The sequence below is a fragment of the Nannobrachium achirus genome (assembly GCF_963921795.1).
Source record: "Nannobrachium achirus genome assembly, chromosome: 7".
In the NCBI taxonomy this organism is placed as follows: Eukaryota; Metazoa; Chordata; class Actinopteri; order Myctophiformes; family Myctophidae; genus Nannobrachium; species Nannobrachium achirus.
This window is the reverse complement of record NC_137816.1, coordinates 46,862,603-46,888,634: the sequence shown is the minus strand read 5'-3', so window position 1 is coordinate 46,888,634 and position 26,032 is coordinate 46,862,603. Positions and strand designations below refer to the sequence as shown.

At 40.9% G+C, this 26,032-nt stretch overlaps 1 protein-coding gene across 1 annotated transcript; it reads left to right on the top strand.

Annotated features, from left to right (window-relative positions):
* Positions 1-435: 435 nt before the first annotated feature.
* LOC308288444 (monoacylglycerol lipase ABHD2) lies at positions 436-24,523 on the top strand. The gene is made up of 11 exons (XM_080729879.1): positions 436-574; positions 3,190-3,285; positions 4,194-4,409; positions 9,820-9,995; positions 11,016-11,183; positions 12,082-12,265; positions 14,154-14,246; positions 15,182-15,283; positions 16,272-16,341; positions 17,075-17,159; positions 20,437-24,523. The coding sequence occupies exons 3-11, from the start codon at positions 4,201-4,203 to the stop codon at positions 20,643-20,645; spliced, it is 1,296 nt and encodes a 431-aa protein (XP_080586005.1). The 5' UTR covers positions 436-574; positions 3,190-3,285; positions 4,194-4,200; the 3' UTR covers positions 20,646-24,523.
* The last annotated feature ends 1,509 nt before the right edge of the window (positions 24,524-26,032 follow it).

The following is a 26,032-nucleotide window of genomic DNA, read 5'->3' as shown; positions in this document are numbered from 1 at the left end:
AACATTCCTTTGCACTCATTTGCACTCACACTCCTCTCACGTTTAAGGGCGGGCGTGTTTAAAGTTACTACCAGACAGTGGTTGTCCATGGTAACCTCGCCTACCAGGCTTTCTAGTCCACGGTTTGTTCACGCAGTGACGCGAGGGGAGTAGGGAAGTGTAGTCCTTTCTCTCCACCAATCACAGGTCTGTTATGTAAAATGAGGACAGCCCGCTGCAAGGAAGATCAAAGAAGGAACGGACACCAACGTCATTTTCGTCATTTCAGGCTCCATGGGACGCCGCCATGACACTTTGGCCACCCAAAATTAACATTAGCGTCTATGAGCACTTCGTCACTTCCGCCACCCAAAAGTGGCCACCCGGCGTGCCAACTTCCGGGTGTTGTCTGTTCCTTGTAGATATTCCTTGGCCCGCTGCAGGAAGTGGACTATCATTCCGAGATGTCAGCTGATGGTTAGAACTCTGTGTACATTCATTTATGATATAGACACAAACGCCATCCCGTATGGAAAGCCACACAGACGAAGACGTATCGAGTCAGGAAACACCCCGGCGCTTTGCAGCGGCTCAGGTATGTCAGGATACACCGATAGACGGTGTAAAACCTCTACTTCATTCTGCTGTCTCATTGAGCTACCGTTAGCTGTTATAAAATGCTATCATATTATCCGAGCGTTCAACCGCTGTGCTGCCTACTTTCCACAGAATCCTCCATCAAGTTACATTATCTAAAAGAGAAAAAGGGACAGCTGCTCACAATTATTAGGTGTGTTATGGTGATGATTGATTATTAAGGATGATGATTGTTATCAACAGCCAATATCACGTAAGGTTGTTATTCCAGTTCCAACTTGAATATTCTGATAACAGACATCATGGTGATGCACAGCAGCAGGAGATGGTTGGCCAGCTGTCGCTTTTTACAGGAGATTATATGATGACATACAGATACAGGGGAAACAGACACTTTAATTAGTTCATAATTAAGTACCTTCACAGTCACAGATTTTGTTTGTTTGTTATTGTTAATAGTAAATATGCCATGTCGCAGTAGCTTTAACGTTAAAGGTAGGGTAATTGTTTTTCTTTGGTTAAAATAAGTGTTAAATAGCTCTATAATAATTTCTATTGCTATATAGTGTGTCTGTTTAAATAGGAATCTCCAAATGTCTCTCGTCTCCAGCTCTTTATTAAATTCAAAATGGAGGATACAGATTAAACAAGTGAAATTGAAAGTTATGACACAAAGAAATTAGCAGAAGAAATTGGATCTGGAACTCTAAAAAATGATGCTGATGATTTTTCTCCTGGTTGGTTTTGATTGATTGTTGAAGACTATTAACAAGTTTGCATAGGAAAAGGTACAGTTTCATGACGGTACAGTTCACTGGTACAAGGTCAACTAAAAGGAGATCCTAGAAAAGCACTTGGCTTATTTGCACAGGAAACCATTGAGGTATCTCATATAAAAAGTGTGTCACCTACCTGAAAATGTTCTTTTTATAAACCCATTTAGGCCTGACCTAAGTTTTCTGAATAAAGTCAAATATTATTCAAAAATGTCAAAAAACAAATATGTTGCCGCATACTGTACATGTTCTGTAATACACTAAAATGTGTTCCCGGCCTAAAGAGCTGGAGAGACAGGGAGAACACTCAACCCTGTTACTGAACAAACTCTCCAGAGCAATGATTACTACCAGCATATAGTGCTTTAACCTTTTTAACAAAAACCTTTTTGTTTTAACCAAAAACATCCCTTACCCTACTGTCGGTCACTGTGGTGAGAGGCGAAGCTGAAGTCATAATACTTTAACTAAATTACACCCTCATCCCTGCTTGCATTGACCGTCAAGTTCAACCTGTGTGCTACCCAGTAACCCAGATTAATATACTAGCCAGTAGCCAGCACAGTTCCAGACTGCAGACTAGAGCAATGCAGTGCTGAACCCACCTGACATCAGCCACAGTTGTCTAGTGTTGGATTACCCAGACAGATTAATGGGGTTCTTCTGTAAGTGGCTTCCTGTTTTAGGGAAAACAAACTATATTTATAGAATATAGGGTTTTGGTCCATTTGGAACCACAGAGAGTGGGGTAGTCTACTGATCATGTGGGGCTCATAAGGCTTGTGGCACAGCCTAAACTGCCAACAGCCTTATTCAGTTCAACAAACAGAAATAACCGCGTGTCTACTCCTCACTGCTAAAGTCTAGTAAGAACCTCTTTAGGACACATTAATACCTGTTTGTTAACCATAGTTTGCCAGTCGTAGTAGTGAGTGATCGGGCCGTCAAGATTATGTCAAGTTTTACTTGACAATTAATTGTCTTACAAAATAATTGCGATTAACGATTTAAATTTAGGCCTTGTAAACAAAAGTTGCACAGGGCGGATATGACTGAATTGTCAATACCAATAATCAAAAAAGAATTACGGTATGTAAAATGGCCAAAATACGGCATATTTAATATTTTATGCTAAAGATTTTTGACACTTTCTCAACATGGAATCGATTATGCAAAAATAATTGCGATTATCTCAAATAATTGTGATTAGACGATTATTATATAATAATTGTGACAGGCCTAGATGTCACGAGTCCTTATCAGGCTGCTCTTAATAACTGCAAAGTGGTGGTAATTCTATTTGCATGAGTATTTGGCTACATCATGGCTACTCCTTGTTCATTATCTATTTTATTCTGTCAGTCATTGCCACTCCGTTGGGTGTGCACACCACACTTTAAATGCCAGTAGTCACACCATGTAACAGAAATGTAATTTCCGGGGTGACTATGTAGTATTCTTATTTCTTCTATCAGCACCTTGAAGCTTGAGGAAAGACCTTTTTTCGTTCAGCCATAATATTTGACATGTATGATGATGACTGCCTTTGATATGCACCATTTGATTTGAAATTAGATTTTACATTTGTACATTAAATTTGTGATTTGTTTTAAAATTTGTCAAACATTTCGATAATTCTTCTAATCTTAGTGGTTTTGCAGGTTAAGAAACTCAAGCTGTTTTAAAGCAGGTGCACTTGATAGCAATTTGACTTAAGATTTTGAAGTCATGGTCTGCTCATTTCAGTCAATGTTCTTTTATTTCTATTTTTTTTGTGACACCTGATAAATACCATAATGTATCACAGTCATTTTATTTTTTGTTTGTTTGTTTTTAGGGTTGACCAAATCACTGTGAGATAACGTCTTCACAAATTAAGACTTGTTGGACAGCAAGTGCCATTATTAATCGGAGACTACCATAACCCAAAACTGTAAGTAAAATGCCTGAAAATGGACACATTCCCCTCTCATGTTATCCTCGTAGTGCTGCTGCTAACAGTTAATCAACTTGAAATATTTAATACAGCGATAGTAAATGTGTAAATCACACAGGATAGCCTGTCACCTAACTCAGATTGACAATTCAGTCAAATTAATATACAGTCGGTCCTACTGTATATTAATTTGACTGTATTCTCTATCACAAGTTCATGTTCCTCTTTCTTAACATGAGATAACTTAATTTCAACATTTTGTAAATTCCTCTTTGGTGTCCGTTCTTAGTATCAACAATGTTTTTGTTTCACTGACTGTGACAACAATCATATGGCTATTGGCTATGCATGCTGTCACCTACATTTGACTCACTGCTAGTGGTCTACCTCAAGTTCCTCTTTCTTCATCAACATAACATTACGTAATATCTGCAGTTCTTCTTTTAGTGTACGTTCTCATAGTTCAAGTACAAGATCAGATTGAATGGCATTGAAGTAGCCAGCCACCACTTATCGATAGGTTTGCTACAGTGTTTGTACATACAGTATAACCTGATTAAATCCTAGCTATAGATTGCCCTGTCTGATTAAGCTGACTCAATAACCTTTGTATTTGGCATTGATTGCCCTGCCTAATTATGCAAATGATAAATTAAACAAAAAGTAATAGTGTGGTCTCCCTGTCCAGGTTTTAGCTCTCAATAAATACGTTCGTAAAAAAAGTGTGCTGTTTTTGAACCAAGGTGCATAAACACACTGCAGTGTTTTCCACATGCATAGCTTAACCAAAGTATGATGTCTTGCTCAGGGACACTTCGATATGAATGTTGATCGCCTTATTACCAGACGGCCTCTTTCTTGCCACTAAGCTGCGCTTACCAATGTAAAATGGTCTTCTCTTTCAGAGCAATCATGAGTAGCCACGAGTCAGACGTGATCATCATTGCCCCGGAGCAGCCGGCCATGGTCGATGGCATGAAGCTGGCAGCGGTGGCCACGGTGCTCTACATCATTGTCCGTTGCCTGAACCTCAAGAGCCCCACTGCAGCCCCAGCCCTCTTCTACCAGGACACAGCGCTCAACCGCTTTCTCCTCAAATCCTGCCCTCCTCTGACCAAAGAGTGAGTTGATGTGGTTCTGTCATTTGTAGGGATGGGACGATATGAAAATGTCATATCACGATTATTGTGACAAAAGAAATCGCGATTTACGATATTATTGTGATAAATCAAAATCCATTATCCTGCGGCGGAACATTTGCCAAAAAATAGCAGATCTACAAGCTCACAATGCGTCGCTTTGCGACGCGTTGTGAGCTTGTAGAACGACTATTTTTTGGCAAAGACATTTGATAGATAGTGAAAAAGACTGTATCAAGTACGTATATTATAAGTACCTTTTACTAATTATAACATTTTTTAAGTGGTACCGGATAATGCAGCTCGGCTTTATCCGGCAAATAAAAGGTGAATTGATCCCAGTGCATGACGGAGGACAATATCACATGTTTCTTATCACGATAAACGATAATATCACGGATCGTCCCATCCCTAGTCATTTGTTGCGTTGCCATGGAAATGCCAGGATGGCACTGACAGTCCATCTGGACTTGCGGTGGCAGTCTGTCTGGGGTGGCTCCCATCTGTTGTCATCTGTGTCCCTTATTGTGTACAACATGTCTTTATTTTATTCAGCCCTACTAGTAGAATTTAAAAATTGGCATTTTGCAGATGCTCTTATGCAGAGCGACTTGGCGTTGAGCCACAGTCAACAAACGACAGGGTAAATGCAAATGGTCACGTTGGTACAGCAGAGTGCAAAGAAAACAATTTAGTACTTCGGAAAAACTAGGATAACAGGTATGAACAGACTTTCCTGTTGTAGCTGATCTAAGCGAGCACGTGTTCTGAACAGTTAAGGTAGATTTAAATTGAAACTATAATTTGTGGGGGTTGGGGGACTAGTTTTGTCAGACTTAAGTTATGAATGTAGCCTATCCCCTCAAGGCAGGGATAGGCTTTTCTTCCACAATAATATGAGATGTTCTGAGATCCAGTGTTCTACATTTAAAAGTACACACACGTGCTGTGGGGAAACAGCCTGTCGACCACTATTGCCCTTTGCACAGAACGGACTACTACTCCTGTAAATAGATATACTATTTCCTGAATGTGTGTCATGGTTCAGATCCTCTGGTATGCCAGTCTTCTAATGACCTTGAGGAGCATTCCGTTTGGAGACCATCTGTCTGGCTATCTGCCTATGTAAGCCATTGTTGCAGAGTCTCTGCAAACAATCTTCAACAACAGAGCGAGAATCGGTTAGTTAGTGTACGATATGCCGATACTGATGTTTATGTACCTTACTGGTTTGTTGTGGCGGATGTGCTGTCTATTTTGCAAACTTCTGAAGCACTAGCCTATATTGAAGCAGTAGCACCCATTGGCTTTGTTGATGTTGATAGTCTAGTCTATCTAATGGCCTCTGTGCTGTGAGAAGTAAAGCTCTTATAGCTTATAGATATTGATGACCCGTGGAGTTGCATAACAGAGTTTCCAGACCAGTCACCCCCCATGACCAATGAGAGATTAATCACAGAGAAGGAAGGGATAATTATAGTTTGGTTGCCTTTAAAATGAAAACATCCAGTGACTTTAACCTCTTAAACCAGTGGTTTTCAAACTATGGGTCCCGACTCCCAACCCAAAGTGGTGTCGTGGGAAGGTGCCTTTGGGGTCGTATATTGGCAAACAAAAAAAGAATGAATATATTTTAATCAAGAAAAATAAAAAAAAGTTAGGTTGTTGCGACCAGTGTAAAGCGAACTGAGAAACGGACGTTCCTTTCCCTCTAACACACACACGCACGCACGCACGCACGCACGCACGCACGCACGCACACACACACACACACACAGACACAATCAAGTAGGCTAGCCGAACAGTTTTGGTGGAAAGACTGGTGGTGACGTGAGGTTAGCAGACACATTCACAAAGCCCTTGTAAGCAGAGGCTTAAACGCCATTTATAGTTACGTATGGTTGATTTTGTGTACGTTTTGGGTGAGGAACTACGTACGGTAATTACGTCGCCATGCATAGTAGACATGCACGTTATTTATGTGCCGACCCGCTCTCCGCTCCAATTCTGCTCCCGTTTGCGTCCGCGCGCCACATGAAAAAAAAACGAAGCATTTAGCCAAAATATGTAGAACCACAGATTTTTGACCCGCCGTGATGTTTGGTACAGTATAAATACGTGGTAACAGTCTGGACTGGATCTGCTGTCTGTCGGCAACATTTGACAACGATTGACAACGGCGGCCATGGGTACTTGCTACGGATACATCTTCAGTCCGTCCAGTTGGGTGCTGTCCGTAAGCGTCCGCATACGGAGATAAATCATCCGGAGTGTTACGTACTGGGAGTCAAACCGGACCAAACGGAGTAAAGTTCTCTCCCCCTCCGTTTCTTGTGTATTCCTGCGGTCCTTAAGTACTACTATGCATGGTACTTTAGAGAGTTGAGACTTGAGACACATTGATGGGGTCGCCAAAAAATCCTTCATAATATGGGGTCGTGCTAGACTTAAACTGGGGTCCAACAGGGGGCTATACTTAACTGTACAGTCCCCTGCTTTTCCCCCTCTGCACCATATCTATTTGGTGAGAATAGCAGATCAACTTGCTCACCACGCATCGTGTTGTGAGCTTGTAAATAATCTTTCGCAGAATAGTCACCTATTTTTGCCTAATAGGAATTCTAGGGTTCATGTACTTAAAGGGGAATACCACTTATTTTAAACATTGAACCATATACTGTACTATAGAGCTGTGTGTTGTGTGGAAATAGAAAAAAGCCCCCCCCCCCCTCCCGCTTCTGTGTTGCCTAGAACTGGAATTGATTATTGGGGTCATGTGATCAGTGACCTACGTTCGGTGGCAAAGAGTACACCGACAGTATGACACTGATCATATGTCCTCAACAATCAATTGCAGTTCTAGGCAACACTGAATGGGCGGGGGGACTTTTTTCTTATTTCCACATAACAGTTCTAATGTATATTATGACATGGTTCAATGTTGAAAATGAGCGGTATTCCCCTTAAACTTCAGAACACAGGGTATTGCACCCATGTATATGGGTATGTAGGTATACGTGTAGTGTACAGTAACGATAGTCAATATCAATAATCGAAACGCATTATGCCCATATTTATTATTACGATTTGTAACAAAATGTGATCCGTTGAGAGCTTCATTGTCTATTTCCGCTATTTCTGAAGAGGTTTCAAAATGTATGAAAGTTTCTCAACATGGAAATGATTATGCAAAGATAATTGCGATTATGTCTAATTATGTAATAATTGTGACGGTCCTAGCAGGCAGTGGCACTCTTATCAGCTAGGTCAAAGCAGGCTGACTTCTGCTATCTTGACTGTGATGGATAACTGTGAATAGGTGTGGGTGATAAATATAGTTGAGACGATACAATGTCTCCACGATATGCCTTTTCAGAGATGTTGTATATCATGATACAATGAGGGAGCCTTGTAAAAAAATCTTGTTGAATTGTTAATACAGAGATTCATTGCAGAGATTTAAACCTGCATTTTGGTCTAAATCAGTAGTTCTCAAACTTTAAAATGTCAAGGTCTCCCCTTAACTCTGTCAGAGTCAATTTAGACCTCCCAAAAGGAACCCTGGAGTCTGGACCCCACTTTGAGGACCACTGGTCTAAATGGTCTCTACTCCCTTTTTCTTTAGTTTGTGTTACCTTGTAGTGGTTCTGTGGTTGTACTGTTAAGTGAAAAATAACCATAAAAACCAACATGAAAAACAATCGCGATAAGTGTATCCTGATACTGCTTGGAAAAATATTGTGATATTGTATTTTTCCATATCGCCCACCCCTCTGTACACAAAAATCTGGATCCTTGAACTGAGATTGTCACAGTTACAAAATAAATATCACAATTCTGTTCACTCAACCAAGGAACAACACATTTAACTGTGCTGTCAGCAACCTATGCCTGCCTTACCTTCAGGGAATTCGAATTAGTTTTTTCACTGTTATGTTATTCATTCAGGCAGAACAATGAGATTGTGTATGGGTAAGAGGAGACTATCTATAATGGAGTAAAACGGGACATGTCCTTGGTTTAACTGGTGTTGAACTCAGCTAGCCTACCAGGTGCTGATCCTCTTGTCCACATGACTACAAAGATGAGGTCATCTCATAGATTAAGCCCTACCTACACACAGTGGATGAACATTCTAGAATAGCTTATCTAATACTGAAATCAACAACATCACCAACATGCCCGCTTTGCTGTTTAACCTTAATGATTTTGACGAGAAACCCTTATGTAAATAATGAGTGCACTGGTCAGGTACAGTGACCGTTCCAGTGGAAGGGATGGTTAACTGGGGTTGTTGTGTAAATATAGCTGCAAATTGGGTTGTTTTGTCTGCAGATATTGACTGTGTCTGCATCTTCTGTATATGTATGTGTATGTACAGTATGTACTCAGTTGACTGTCGTGACGATCTTCTTTATTAATACACAGCTACACCTGTGTTGGTCCTCAATATGGCCAGTTTAGGACTACAAATGCAACCCATGAATTGTAATGTTTCCTTTGGCATTCTTAAGGCCAAGGTGTCAAAACAAAATAGATCAAATGCAGCATGTTTTTACTGAACATAATGATCAAACCTGAATCCCATCTTTCCAGTCAAGTCATTCAACCAGGTTGCACATGACAAGCTTGCAAAGTGCTAGATGTTTCTATGAATTTGTTTACATACAATTCATGCGAATAGCAATTATTGTTTTGCATGAGGAGATAATATAGTAAGTGAATGTGTCATGATAATCAGTTGTAGCAAGACACACGATTGCATTTGCAACGGAATGTTACATAATCCAAAGAGTTGAAGCTGTACACTCCCTTACAGATGCAGTGGGTGTCAGAAGACATTATGTACTGTAAATGCAAACATTTTGTACTGGCCTTGTATCCTGATTTGATATAATCTTTATCAGGGGTGGCAACCTTTTGCCAACACAGGTGCCAACATTGGCACAGGGGAGTGTTCACTGGCAGATGTCAGAATTCTTTATGGCGTGTCATTAAAACTTATGTTCACATGGCACACTGACTATCTAGAAAATAAAAACATGGCACTTCATTTCAAAAGGGTTGCTAACACCTGGTCTGTCTACACACACACACACACACACACACACACACACACACACACACACACACACACACACACACACACACACACACACACACACACACACACACACACACACACACACACACATACTGTAGTTCCATGCTGGAAATGACCAATCTCAAAACTGTGTTGTGAAGCGTTGAAATTATGTTGCATGCAGCACATATACTGTATGTACTTGCACATATGTCATAAACCACATGTATGAATGGAACCTCATAGCTTAATGTTACATTAATGTTGCTTTGTGCTAACAGCGGCCCATCCTTGTTTCATTTCTACCAGGTACATTCCTCCCTTGTTGTGGGGTAAGAGCGGTCACCTCCAGACAGCGCTGTATGGAAAGTTGGGGCGGGTCAGTTCACCCCACCCCTATGGGATCAGGAAGTACCTGCCCATGCAGGACGGGGCTACGGCCACCTTTGACCTCTTTGAACCAATGGCGGACCACGGAACAGGGGGTGAGAGATGCTCCATCGAAGTATATGAAAATGTCTGTTAAACGTTGTCCGACTGCTTTGGTTCAAAAACAGTGTGCCAGTGAGGGTTTTTTCACAAAAGTATACATTTGTATAACTAGAAAAGGGCACATTTGTGGACAGAAGTAGTATTTGATAGAATTAGTAATTGTGTAGCATATACTAATAGTGATGGTGAGTGAAGTGGTTGTTTTTGAAAAGATGTCATTTGTGAAGTGTTTTGTTTACATAGGTGTGTTAGTGTAAATTACTTTGCAACAATTGATATAAGCACTATGTAACTGAAGAGTATTAGGTGATATTTGGGCCAATGTAAAAGTGGTCTATTAAGGTTGCAGGATTAGCAGACTTGTCTGATCCAGATGTTTCTGAAACTTTCATCTGTATCGGAAAAACTTTCCTAAATTAGAAAGTTTATATGATAAATGTTTTGGGCAAAACAAGAGAATACATTCAGAGTGAGCTTTAAAAACATTTCTGGAACAATAGTAGCTTTTCCCATTTTATTATTATTGTGAAATAATGATTTTAATAGTTTTGTCAGGCAAATCTTCCATTACCCATGCACATATTTGCACACTTCTAAAGAAATTGTGCGAGGAATGTCATATAACAATGTTGCGTTTTACATGAGCTCCAGTGCCTTTAGCAATAGATATGGTGGGGAAATGGCGAACCTTAGCAATGTCGCAGTTGAAAATAATTATTTTCATTGAGCGACAAAGTACAAGTTAGTCCTGAGGGCTCATATGACATCATCCGTTTCCCCTAAAACTGTCCTATTTTGCTAAGTAAACAGTAACACACACACAGACCATTCATTCGATCCTTTATTTTGTCATGCAGTACGAACGTACGCTGTCTTGTTTGTTTCATTTGGTTATCTTTGTGTGTCTGTCTGCCAGGAGGATATCCTTCTCTTATCTTTACCTTTAAAATTTTGCAGCTTCACCTTTTTAAATTTACCTCACTGATTCATCCGTGTGTTTGCTTTTCCAACAGACGACATCACCATGGTGATATGCCCCGGTATCGGTAACCACAGTGAGAAGCACTACATCCGGACCTTCGTGGACTACGCTCAGAAGGAGGGCTACCGCTGCGCTGTCCTCAACCACCTGGGAGCTTTACCAAACATTGAGCTCACCTCTCCGCGCATGTTCACCTATGGTGAGAGAGGGAGACCAGAACGATAGACTAAAGAAGCTAAAGCTTGAATTGAAAGGCACTGTTGAACAAATCAGCTCAGCTGTCTTTGAAATGAAAACACAAACCTCTTAGAATGAAGGAAGTGGATGAGGTATAATCACAGCCTCTCGTATGTGCACTGCATAATCTTTGGAGTTTTAATTTGTACACTTAAATTAACAATGTTTTTTACTAACAGAGAGGTTTTACAGTATGGCTAGTGCCGCTACGTTTAAGTTTCATAAACTGGTCAAAAATCTGTCTATTAGACAGCAGAAACTCAGTTAGTGGTTCAATTGAGTTTTGCACAAATAATCTCTTTTGGTTGCCGGACTAAAATCTCTATCCATGTCCTTTCAAGGCCATCAGAAACTGCCATCATCTGGACACATCCAAATATGCCTTTGAATTATAGGACCATAGGTGGTCTGGCATTTTTAGCCAATTATACTTTTCCGATGCATACCGTGGTTTGGTTGATTTTCAAGGATGTTATTGGATTCTGTGCATTTCAGTATGATGTGAAAACCAACTTGCAAAGATTTGAAAGTTGAGATGGGGTAATCTAACATGCTAAATATCATTGTGTGGTTATTTAGGCCAAAGTTACAATCCTATCATATTTAGTCTCTGGAGAAAAGATTGATTAATGGACTAATTTCAAATCATGGGAGTCGGCATCGACTCTTTTGCACATGTGATGTGACAGTAATGTTGAATCCAAATGTTTTCAAATTCAGATCTAGATTTAGTCTCGCAGTTTGATATCTCAAGCACAAATCACTTTCAGCATGCTGCAGTCACTCCTGAGTAACTAGAGAGGACTCTCTCAAACAGATATGGGTATTGATTGGTTGTCGGTGTGCCGTTTACCTCGCAGGATGCACGTGGGAGTTTGCAGCCATGGTGGGTTACATCAAGAAGACGTATGCCCAGACCAAGCTGATTGTGGTTGGCTTCAGTCTGGGTGGCAACATCGTGTGCAAGTTCCTGGGAGAGAACCGGGGCAACCAGGAGAGAGTGCTTTGTTGCGTCAGCGTCTGCCAGGGTTATAGTGCTCTAAGGTGAGTCGCCGTCTTGTCTTCACACTGTGCCATAACAGGTGCCGCCGATGCATCCTTTGGGATCCTACGGGACTCATGGGCCCACAACTCTAAACCCCTGAGAATAATTCGCATTAATTTAAATTGCTGTTTATTTGCAGCTTGCACTGTTATTGGTACATGCACGCTCGTTAGTCATTGTGTGCGATTAATTAGCATTAATTTTAACTGCTGCGAGGCCGATATAAAATCACCACCTGTATGAATTAGGCATCACCAAAATTAATATAATTAATATGGAGTACATTAATTGATGGATATGGCTTGATTGCATCCTCATTCCTGTTATCAAACGTGTGGAATGAAAGCCAAAGGTGGGGTTTAGAGTTATGGGCCCATAAGTCTCAAAGAAAACAAAGGGACGTGCCTCTGACACTAATACTTACATAACACGTTCCGTTTCCAAGCGAAATCAATGGTGTAGTGGTTTATACAAAGGGATATATAGTGCTTTTTGAGCAGTGGTCACAACGCTCCTATACGTGGCCGTGTGTGTGGGTCTGTCTGTCTGTCTGTCTGTTTGTCTGTCTGTCTGTATGTCTCCGTGTCCGTAGCCTGGCCCTTCAGTAACCTTTTCTGACCACACATGTTAAGGGAGGGGCGCTGTTGCACACACACACACACACACACACACACACACACACACACACACACACACACACACACACCACCGCTCAGTTCACACGAGTGTGATTTTTTCAGTGAGCATAGCCCTTACTCACTTCTAGCGTGTGTGCAGCCCGCAAATTGCAGCAATCTATTTTAGTGTTACAAATCTCAGTTTTTGAATATACGTTTTCTGTACTATCAATGCTAGCTGATTATTCTCCTATGACCTTTTTTTTCCCCCATCTCTGCCATTTGGAAAAGTCAAGAAAACAACCAGCTTTTTTCTCACAACCCAGGCTACACACACACAGACACAAACACTGTTGCCCACATGTAGCAGCCCTGCCTCTCACTGACAGGACCCCCCTCTGAGCTCAGCTGTTGTATGTCTCTCACTGTGTTAATAGAACGGGTACACATTATTGTGTATCATTATTTTATGCTTTAACTATTGAAAAATCTTGAAAATTAGAATTTTGACCCGATTCTATAAGTGTCTTTTGAATCCTTCTAAAAAAAATTGAAAAACCCATGTTTCTATGTCAGCAATCCGGCTTAGCCATCGTCAAAGAAAAGGTCCTTTTCACTTAACTGGAGCTCAGTTAGTCTGTTCTTGAGAGACTACTATGTCAGTGGTTCTCAAACCTTCTCATGTGAAGGACCCCCAAAATTATATTTATTTGGCCATGGACCCCCATCTCAAAATATTTAGTTCCAGGGACCCCCCAGAACCAAAATTTGAGTTACAAACGTTCGCTTTGAAAATACATATATTCAAAGATTTGCACACATTTTCACGACTTTTTCAAAAATAGCAGATCTACAAGCTCGCAACGCGGCACTCGGTGCCGAGCTCTGAGCTTGTATATCTGCTATTTTTCACTGGTTAAAGCATTCAATAATTCTAGGCCTAAATGGGTGTGTGAACTTGCTAAAGGTGGAAAGTGCGTAGAGCTTCCGCAAATGGTTTTGAGTGAAATTTTTGAGTTGCCCTAGAGTCAGATGAATGTGCTTCCTCTTTTCATCCTACAGCCACAAACAATTACTCATTCACCATCATGAGTTTGTCTACTTGATGTCATCATAACAACTTGTCTCTAACGATGAGCTGCATCCAAGGGCCCCCTGTTCCCCACCGGAATGTCTCTTTGTCCAGCGGATTACGCAAAGTATTCAGGAATGCTCACAGGCCCCACACAGCTGACTTCCTGTGTGTGTGTCTGTTTACTTTGTCTCGCAGGGCCCAGGAAACCTTCCTACAGTGGGACCAGTGCAGGCGCTTCTATAACTTCCTCATGGCAGATAACATGAAGAAAATCATCCTCTCACACAGGTATAATAATGATAATAAAACTTAATTTGTATAGCACCTTACATGACATGAAATGCAGCTCAAAGCGCTTTACAGTGCAGAAAATGAAGCACAACAGAAAAATGATTACAATAAAGAAGAGAAAAAATAAAAACATAAAACATTGAAGAATATTTAAAACATTTTAAGAACAGTGCGAATTTCTTTACAGAGTAAAGAAATGGGTCTTGGGATGTGCTTTAAAGCTATCAACAGAGGCTGCCTTTCTTAGGTGTAGTGGGAGTTTATTCCAAGCTGTCGGTCCGTAGAATCAGAAAGCTGCTTCACCATATTTTTTATGTCATATTAGGCACAATAAGCAGGTCTGAAGACCTGAGGGGGGCGGTTTGAGTCTGGGTGCTCCAGTATTCCCACCATGTCACTTCTCAATTATCTTGGAGTTCTGACCCTGTGTTTTCAGTGTCAAAGTAATATCATAAGTGTGCTTCAGATCGTAAGGCCTAATGGCTAAATGGATTTAGTTTTAGTTTTTCATTTCCGATGATTCTGGTGATAACCGCAGTCTCTTCCTCACCCCTGACATATCTTAAAACGTCTTTGTCGAGTCTACATGACGCTTTATGTTATACTGCTGTATATGTCACTTATACATGCTGAACTTTGCTGATAGATAGTACTTTGAATAATTTAGATTTCACTAAATTGATTTGACAAATTAAATCTGTACTATTCACGTAAACAGCAACAGAAACCAAATCCCCACTCTGCCCTATGCAGACATAGTTCAGCTAATGCAAGTAGTACACATTTGACCTAGTATTCCTGGTATGGTATGCTGGGAGGATCAGTTTCTTAAGAGGTGGTGCACAGTGCTGGGTCTGTACAATAATGATGGAAATGTCATGTGTGTTTTCAGTACAACTGTATCATTCTGGGCCCATGTGTGTGTCTCACAGGGGCAGTCTGTTCGGGGGAACCTCTTCTAAACTGATAGACGCAGATGCTAGTCGGCTTTACACAGCGACCTCCCTCATGCAGATTGATGAATGCATCATGAGGTATGTACTGTATGTACTGTACTTAACTGACCAAAGCACAATTAACTCCAATGTCTGCATGTTATTCCGACATGGCAACAGTGTCTCTAGGTAATGTACTTTGAATGTAGTCAACACTATGTTGAATGAATGGTGTTCATACATGGCTTTACTCGGAAGGCAAAACCCTCCTGAGATGCTCTCTCAGAAGGTTTGAAAAAATGGTTCAATCCACTTGGGTCTTCATTGTAATAATATTATAATATACAAGAGCTATATAATATACAAGAGCTATTGCCTTATATGGAAAGCTTCCAAATTGGGTGCACAGAAACTCCAGGGAAGTGGTCCTCGGGTGTTAAGTTAGCGACAGGCCTTAACACATATGGTGCCAACCCCGAGTTTCCCGAGTTTGTATTGGTACTAGTGCTGTGCCAACCCCGAGTTTCCCGAGTTTGGGCCGTTTTTGAAAACATTTTTATTTATTTATTTTCAAAAAAAATGTTTTCAAAAAAATTTTTTGGACCTCCAGAAATGTATTAGGCATGATCGCGAAATTGCATATTTAACCCCCATACCAACCCATTCTTTCAAACATGGCAGCCATGTTTGTTTACATCTGAAGAAAACATAATGGCCCATAAATCATGAATGCCTGAACGGATTTCCAAGCGGATTTTTTTGTTTGAAAGCTGTGAACAGCATCTACACACGTGGTGCATCATCTAGGCATGGGCGTGCACTTTTTACACACTTGCACAATTACATGGAAGTCTATGGTAACCATGGCAACGCGGGACATTGGCCGGAAAAAATCATTGCAACATAAGTGTTAATAGGACATGTATGTATACAATATTAAAAATATACAGCGATGGGACATGAACCCACACAAATCAAGGGGGAGAGAAGAAGATGGGGTGAAGATGTGAACATATCCCCTCAATTCTCGGGTCTCCACTGTGTGGAGGTTGGTCTGACGAGCTGTCAATTCTTCCATTTTCAACAGGAAATTCCATGGCCACCATTCGCTGAAGGAGTACTATGAGAAGGAAAGCTGCGTGCATTACATCCACAATGTGAGCACTGTCTTGTTCTATTTGTATACTATTATCACGTTATTGTAAAATGTAGCCTATTTATGTGGGTCCTTTATTAAACAGTCTCCTTTTTTGGAGCTGTGTGCAGCTCCCTATACGTGGCTGTGTGGGTCTGTGTGTGGGTCTGTGTGTGTGTCTGTCTGTGTGTCTGTGTGTATGTAGCCTGACTTCGGCGCGTAACTAGTGCCGCACCATTTACGCCACTCGCGCAATATATACATCAAAATGTGCGGCTCGGCCGGGAATGGTGTTCTATTACCTTTCGTTCCGATCCGCCTTACCATGCCGACGTAATCGGCAAAAAACGACGCTTAATTGTCCCCATTGACTTATAATGGGACAATGCAAGAAATCACTTTCAAGTATTTTTCTCTCGTAAACCATAGGAGCTACAGTTTCAAACCTCGGAGAGGAGATTCATAATGATTTTAAGAATGAATCGAAAAATAATTACATCACTCGGCCTCATGGTGGCGCCAGGATAGATTTTCCGCCATCTTGAATTTTCTCCAAAAAACACTTTTTGCTCCTTTTCCTACATATTTTCTTCAAATGTCACAAAAATCGGTACACATGATCTACACACACACACACACACACACACACACACACACACACACACACACACACACACACACACAGCTCCACTTCACACAGGTGTGATTTTTTTATTTTATTCAGCTGACATAAATGGAGCTGTTTCTTTCCGCAGGTAAACGTGCCACTGTTGCTGGTGAACTCTGCAGACGATCCTCTGGTTCACGACTCTTTGCTCACCATTCCTCGCACGCTAGCAGGTAAGCAACACCTAACATGATAATGACCGGAAGTATGTAAAGCAGTGTTTGTCAGCTGTTACACTGCAGAATCCTGAATGTTAATCAGTAACCCTGAGTTACATTAACAACCGGGATTTGACCACATGCTTAAGGATAATGATAGTAGTAGCAGTAACCACAAAAGGGGTATTTCCCAATGTATGAATGAATGGACCATTGTAAAGCACTTTGAGTTCGCAACTTGCTTAGAAAAGCGCTATAAAAATGCAATCTATTATTATTATTATTATTATTATAGCAATTGAGCAATAAATCCAACCGCTCGCGGTTTGAGCTGCCGAGGACTAGTGATGTTAAAAAACGCTACGGATCGTTTTTGAAGATAATCAACATCAAATTAACGTGGTAAAATGGCTAGTCCAGAACTCCCCTTTAAACAAAATAAATTCCGTTTGTTTTAGTGGTTATAACACACTTCTTATAAAAGCTGTCTATTTAAAAATAAGCGAATTCAAACGCGGGTCCCAATGCAGAGCCAGTTTAGAGCAGCTTCGGTAGTCATCAACTCCATAATCTTCTCACTTTCACGTTATCAGCAGTGGTAAGACCCTTGGTGTATTCTTATGGAATTTACCTTCTACCGTATGTGCACACTTGACTCGACTAGTGCTCTCTGATGACTAATGATTCCTTAGCTTTGATGTCTATATTGCACAAAGATACCCAAGATACACGCCCGGCTTGTACTAGCACAGGGTGTGGTATGGAGGCCAACATGCCTGGAATGTCTCGCTGTGTTACACCAACTGGAACAGTCTGTCCCTTTCTCTCACATAGCAACATCTGGATTGTTGATTCTACTTTGAAAGTCTGAAACCAGACCCAAGTTTCCAGAGTTTACTGTGCAGAGCCTTTTCAAGTGTGCGCCTGTCTAAACTTTAGCTAGTCAAACTTCTTAACTGTAAAGGGGTGATAAAATGGGTCCTGGAAAGGAGCACAAGGAGTATGTATTAGGGCATTAACAACTTGTGATTTTTGCAAGTCGACTCGACTCAGTAAAAAGTTGAGTTGAAGTCAACTTAATCGTTTGATGACGTCATTATCAAACGATGGGCGTGGGGGGAGACGAAACCCGAACATTACGTAGAATAGAATAGCTTAAAGTGATCCTTTCTCCCTTAATAAGACTTTTGTTTTGATTTTAATATTATAGATTAGTTAATTAATGGCTGAGTGAAAACTCCCTCTGCTAGTGTGCTTCATTTCATTGACAAAACACAGTTGGAAAAGGAGAGAATCATGTCCTTACAATAAGCAATCCTACTGCTTGAATGGTGTACACACGCACACATAGAGCAAAAATAATGATATTATTTTCTCGACCTGTGGATGTAGGATATTTAGGGGAAATGATTACCTTAGTATTTTCTATTTTCCAGGTTCTTACTTACTTGTCACAATTACTTTTTTAAGAGAGGAAGGCGTCTCACGTTTGCCTGGAAGTGGGCTCCTGAGTTTATTAAGCACACATGAGACCTGAGCCTAGACTGGAATCCATACATGCAACTAGATCCTGAATGCCTCTGTAGAGAAAGAATGCTGACTGATCCAAACAAGCAGGCGGTCAGCTGTGCTACACTGACAGTGTCTGCCCCCTTTGCCCTATAAGTGATACTCTGACTGACTCACACTGACACGCCTGCACCTACTTGCAGGAAATGAGTGGACAGGAATACAGCTTGTGTGTTTAGCTCATATAAGTCATTCGCTGCCTTGTTTAATCCAGGGCAGCATTGTACATGTTTAATCCAATAAGCATTTATTATTGGATAGAGATATAAGGCAGGAACACACTGCAACATATTGAAGTGGTCTGGGTGTCATCGGATCGTTAAAGTATTTCACACTGCACAAGTGTCGTCCTTGAAATCGGCTGTCATAATGTCGTTGTGGTTTTCACAACACGATTGATCGCCGAGAAGGCATCACACATTGCAAGACATTTCACAGGACTCATAGCCGAGTTGTAGTGAGCTTCTGTTCTGGCCAATGACAGGGACTGTTGTTGGCCACTCAACATTGGCAGCAGGAAGCTCAGGGATTGGTTGAGATGGATGTTGTGGTGCAGCGGAACTGTGCGCTGCTGTGAGTTTGTGTGAAACTAGGTTAAAACTAGAGAATGAAGTTGGAGCAATAAACAAGGATGACGTCTCTGCCAGATGTCTGACTGCTAACCCAGTCAACTACAGAAGAGGAAAGTAAAAGTAGACATCCGGCCAAATCCCTTTCCCCAAACCAGTTCATGTTATTGGTGAGCCACAACTGGATCGCACAGAATGACTGAATGGTCATTCTGTGCCAGTATTATAGCTAAGCTACAGTCTAAATAGAGATGAAAGTGTGGTGCTACCGTTGCCTAGTTATCAGTGTCTGATTTGGTCTCTGATGATAAATGATGTTTACACAGGGAAACGAAAGTAATAACACTGGTATCTTATCTATAACCTTAATCATAGTCATATCATAATGTAATAGTGATCTTACCTTTTGCTCACTTTACCACTCTCACCTTTCGCTCACTTTACCAGTCATCAGCCATCAGTTATCTATAGTCCTCCTCCCTACATACATTATAAGTTATAAAAAACACCCTAGTTGTCTCAGCCAAGCTGAAGGTGTGGCTGAGACTATGCATTCGCCTTTGTCCGTGCGTGTTAGAGGTGTGGATTGGCACTACCCTCACGATTCAATTTGATTACGATTCACCAGGTAAAGATTTGTTTCGATTCTACGATGCATTGCGATGCATCACACTTTTCTACAGTATATTTCTGAGAGAGGGTGAGCTCCCAGAGCGGCCTTCCTGGTATTACTGCACAACATGGTAAATTACAGTCAATACAAGTAGTCAGATATACTGAACAGCATATTTTATTTAGAATTATAATACATATTATATAATATTATATATACAGCATTATAATTATATTATAATTATATTTAGGCTTTGATTATCGATTATGTCAAGTTGCTGCATTGAATTGAACTGAATTGCGATGCATTGCTGAATCGATTATTGTTGACAACACTAGTGTGTGCGTGTGTGTCCGTCCGTCTGTCCGTCCGTCCGATTAGCAGGTCGGTGCCTTGGGAGGCGTAGCGGCCAGAACCTCTAGTGTTAATACATTTGCATTGAAAATATTTCCATTTCATTTGTGTGTTTTGCATGTTTTGGAAGTTCTTATTATAAGACAGTAAATACACCTCCATGTGTTGACTCCGTTTGGCTCTGCAGAGAAGAAGCAGAACGTGGTCTTCGCCCTGACGCTACACGGCGGCCACCTGGGCTTCTTTGAGGGCGCAGTGCTTTTCCCCCAGCCCCTCACCTGGATGGACAAGGTGATCGTGGGCTACGCCAATGCCATGTCCCAGTGGGAGAAGCAGAAACCGCCGTGCCAAAGTGACCCCTTGGGCAAGAGCGTATGCCTAGAAGGTAACGCGTAACCCTTAACCTCTGACCTCCTCCCCCATCCCCCCGGCAGCGTTGCACTGAGAGGAGACGCCTTGAACCAAAATCTGAATCTGCAGTCTTCTCCTCCTTGCCTTCTCCTCTTGTGCGTTGAGCTACTGACTGCCCTACTCGTCACACACAGCCCCCCTGCCTTCACCGCAATCCCCCTTTCTGGCCACCACCTTACAGTACAAGAAAGAATTAGAAAATTACTAACTGCCTTCCGTCACGTAGGGTGTGAATGCGGAGCGGGAGCCATTTTATTTCCCCACGTAAATATAAGACCGTGATGGATCGCTGGCTTACAGATCCATTAACCAGACGAGAAAACGGATGAAGTGAGGTGGCATCCTAGACTCAGAAGTAAGAAGTATGATGAAAGCACCATATACAATGAGTAGTCCAACGCCAACAAGAGCACAGACAATGCCTCCTATGACACGAGGACTATGCCACCAGGCAAATGCCCACTCACTGTACATCTATGGATGGAGCTCACAGCTTATCACCACCAAGGCCATAGCCTTATCTGCTGTCTTAACCAACACAGCCTCTTTGTAATACGTATGTATGTAAATCATATAGATGACGTAAAAAAAAGCCAGTTGTGCGTGTGTGTGCGCGTATGCGCCAGTCGACCGAGAGTACAGAACGGCAAGCATATCATTTTTGTATTTAATTTCTCTGTTCCTAGTATCTTGACCCTAATTGTTCTTTTTTTTCCTTTATTTTGAGAGTATCTGTGTTTGCCACTTCATGTGACTTAATGTGATCGTGGTTTAGCAGAGCGCCTGGGTGGTGCAGGCGTATAGCTCCTGCCTACCGCTGTGGAGACGGGTTCAAATCCTACAGTGCACCCTGCTTGGTCGGGCATCGCAACTGACACAATTGGCCCGTGTCTGCGGGTGGGGAGGGTGGTCTCTGTTGCTGCACTACTAGTGACTCCTGCAGGCTGGTCAGGGGCACACTGTTCAGCATTGAGCAGAACTGTGAACCTCGTCGCAGTCAGTGGAAAAGAAGTGTTTGGCAACGTCATGCGTATCGAAGGAGACGCATCGTTGTCTACACTCCCCCAGATCAACCAGTAATGGTCAGAAATGCCCGGGGACTACATGGGAGAAGTGGAAATTTATATAACGACTAAATTGGGGGGAGAAAGAGAAAACAATTTGAAGGCGGTTCCGTGTACGTAGCTGTCGGGATCAGCCCCCAATGGGATCCATGCACATTCCTGTTATCTTCTCTGTCACCTTTTAGTTGATGCACTTTATAACTTGTACATCAAAACAATATATATATAATCTTTCCTTTTCATGTTTATATTTTTATTTTTATCAACAGAAGTTTAGGCTTCGACATGATAGATGAGTTATATTTAGTACTTGTTGTAACTGTTTGAAGAAACTCGTGGGAGAGAGAGTTACATAAGTTATATTAGGTAATTTATGATGACTCTGATGATCCCTGCGTTCAGACCAGGCCCTGTGGTCCAATGTTTCCTTGAGTCCTCTGATTTAACACCTACTGTACGCCTTTGATCAGCTCAGACGGACGCTGACACACACAGCTTACAGTAGGTCCACTGCAGCATAGACACAGCCCACTGCCAAATCCACAGACTCCCTAGTGTTCATACAGGGCCTCGAGTCCAGGCACTTACTAACTGCTAAACATCAGTTAGCTAAGTGTCTGGATAGATTAACCATAGTCGAAGCTGTTTTACTTGTGACTTTACAGCATTGGATCTTCCAGCTGTGTGCTGCCGAGTTGGAGGCTGAGCTGTGAGGCGTGCAGACTAGAGTAGGTGGACCAAACAATACCAGTGCTAATCCAAATATTTGTGGATCTGTTGTAGAATACTGAATACTGAATAATTATAACTGTGATGTCATACGCCCTACTGGAGAGCACTGCACACATTTGAAACGAGAGAGTAAAGTGAAATTCTAATGCAAGGGAATGTTTTTTTGTTCATATACAGTGTGTGTATATACCTGTATATATACACACACACACAGAGAGATATCTGTTAAAAAGCGTGTTATGTTCTTGAGTTGGCTGAGGGTCAGAAGGGCAAATATTTGTGTGGGTGCAGCTGTAGTTCAGAAAGATTGTACTTGATTTATTAGTTTATTTTAAGTTTATCAAAAAGGTTTTTACTTGTTTAAACAACGTGAGAAAATGACCGGTGGCCATTTCGAAATCCATTCAAATCTAGACTGTTTCACTGTCATTTGCGACCCATGACATGCACTCACCTGCAGGAATTCCATGCAACTATAATTCCTGGAACTATTGTTATCATCTAATCCCCACAATGCCAAGTCCAGAATTCTTTAAACCTGCTGACTCTTATGCTCACTGTGATAAAACTAAAAACTAAAAACAGATTGATAGTTTGAAATACTAACTAGTGATCTGGCAGTACTGCATCCGCAAAACTTCTTTCTTTTTGTTATCAGACCTTGATGAAATAATATGTGAAAATAATCCTTAAGAGTCTGAACCCACTTGGAGCACCAGATGTTTCACCGCATCAGGGCAATTCCCCATCAGTTTTTGACCAGCACAAAATATGACATTTCCTGGCTGTCTGCTCTTACATCTGATACTCCAAGCGGGATAATAACCAATTGCAGGAATTATTCACTACCTCTTTTTGACCCGGGTCTGATTCTTACCCACGTGCCCTTCCTTTTGCCTGTCAAGTCATCCTGCACTCCTCTAAATACTATTCAATGGTGCCATGCTGCCATCTGCTGACAGGGAGAGCTAACTACAACTGCCTAATTCTCAGCTGTCTAATTCTCAGCCAATCCTCTGTGGGCCATGTGTCAATGAATCCTCCATCACAGCTCATGTATGACTGGTGGTTGTTAATCTGTTTTAGCCAATAAGAAACGGCTGTATAAATGATACACCAGCACAAGCCCAGTCTCTTCTGTGATGCCACAAGAACCTTTAGTGTTCTTTCTTAGAAATATGCCTCTCCCTAACTTTGCACAGAAATGCAGTTTTGGATGTATTACAAGTTGTTTTTTTCTTATTCTTCCCTAGATTATTATTTTGTGTATTCTTTTGTAATTTGTATTATTATTGTGACTTGTTTTTGTTATAATTCTCTTGTGCAAATGCATCAGTGTGAGTGTTTATGAATGACCATAGATACTCATATCAACACCTGGTTGTCTGAACCAAAACCTAGTAACATACCAATATGTACAAATATATATTACGTACATGTAATGGCTAAACTTTTGAGGGATCGGGGTAAATGGAGGAAGGTAGTAATGCTTTAAGAGGGATTTTCCGCACATGTTAATGTAAAGATTGTGTCCAAACATTTTAAAAGACAATTCAAATTTAAACCGGAGAGTTGAATGGGAGATGCCCTTCTATTACCGTTTTAATATTAAGCTGTAGGCATATCTGTCTGTCCTCGTTCTAACCCCCAGTGCTTCAAAACGGGCTAATCATTTGAAAAATAGTTTAAACTGAATATTAGCTTCCTAAAGGAAATGTCATGAAAGAAATGTTGAACTGAGATCAACATTTGTCTTCACTAAAAGGGATTTGGATTTCAATCTGAATCTTTCTTGTTTCTTTCCAACCAGACTCAAAGGAAATGCATAGTTCAGTGCGGAAAGCCACTTGCCTATAACACATTGATTAAACATTCTACTGCTTTATTATGTTTACAAATCATTGTGACGTTAAAGACGACTACAACTGGCACACTGGTATAGTCCTATGCCATTATAAACTCACATCATTTTTGTTTGGTTTTGTTGAGGAAACCAATGATGTGTGATTTGATATTTTGAGAAGTTCTTGTTATTGTGTTCTAAAATAAATTATTTTCTCAAATGAACGAGTGTCTTATGTCATGGTTCTCTTAACCTACTGTAGGTAACATTACAGTCAGGATGACAATCCCAAGAAGGATCCGTTTATGCTCTGTCACATGCATGACCGTCTCATGCTGAAATGGCTTCTTTCTACAAAATCACAATGCATAGACACAGTGTTGTATGACGGCTAAGGATAAATCCGGTATTAGTGGTGCATTGTACTTGTTCCTGAAGATTTTACTGTAGTTTGAGGGCAGTGTTTTCTAGGCATGAAGAAAACAATGTTATGGGCTCTTGACTTGTGTTGTCGAGTGCCGCCTTCATTACAATTACAGATAATGTTCTATTATATATTATCTGCAAATGCACTGGGTGTTGTATGTGTGCACCTGTTTAAATTACAAATCCCAAATGACATATGGTTCAGGATGAGGGCCTGGTAAAGGTGCACCAACAAAGAAATTCACTTGACTCAAATGACAGACTCCTAGAACAGGGCAGAACAAATGTATTCATATTTTATTGAAAATAATTAGTTGGAACCCATGGTTGGAACTAAACTGATCATATAAGAAGTGACAATTCTAGAGTAACGGTACATAATTATTTTGTGATTCAGTGCAATATCAAATGTATTGGGACATGATGTCCATCGGAGTGTCAAACTCTGCTTAATAACTGCAGACACTGCTGACACAAACAAGGCTGTAGAGATGAAAACAAAAAAAAGGAAGAGAAAAAAAAGGCATTGCACTGCTTCCGGAAATTGAGCTCTGCTTGATCTTTCCACAGAAAATGTAATACAGGACATAGGCTTACCATTTTACACGTCATTTATTTATATAATTCTACAACACACTCCAGAGACCATAATATACAGGCTCCCTATTATTTTTAAATAAATTCTATATTATCGTTTTAGACTAGAGGCACAAGGCTGCTCTCTAGAGCTACCGTTTTAAGGCAATGAACGCCAAATCCGTTCTGGCCTCGCACTGGTGTGGTTATGAGCTCACTCTCCTCCTCAGTGCTCTTATAGTAGGCTACTAGGTGCTGTAAATAAAAAATACCACCATTAACATTCAGAATTGTTCCACTTCTTTCTAAACCACATCCTTTTTCTTTCTTATTTGTACAGTATATCCCTGTTGCGGCGTGTTGCCCCACCTGCAAATCATTCCTCGCTTCGAACATTAGATACAGTATATGTCTTAAATGAATCCATAAAGGGATTTCTGCAACACAATGAAAATGCCCACCCTATAGCCTCATAATAGATCATAAACCTGATCTGATCAAGACATAGACATCTAGGGGTGAAGGCCAATATAATTGAGTACCTGAGACGCATAACAGTCCATACATATATATTTTTATATATATTTTTTTTCTTTTTATTTACCAGACTGTAAGCCACAAACATTTTTAATCTGTTAAATTGTTAATGCACCCCCCCTCATTTTGTTCAGTTAATTGTACGGACTTATACTGTTGTTCCACAAACTGTTGGAGATATACTGCTTTTCCAC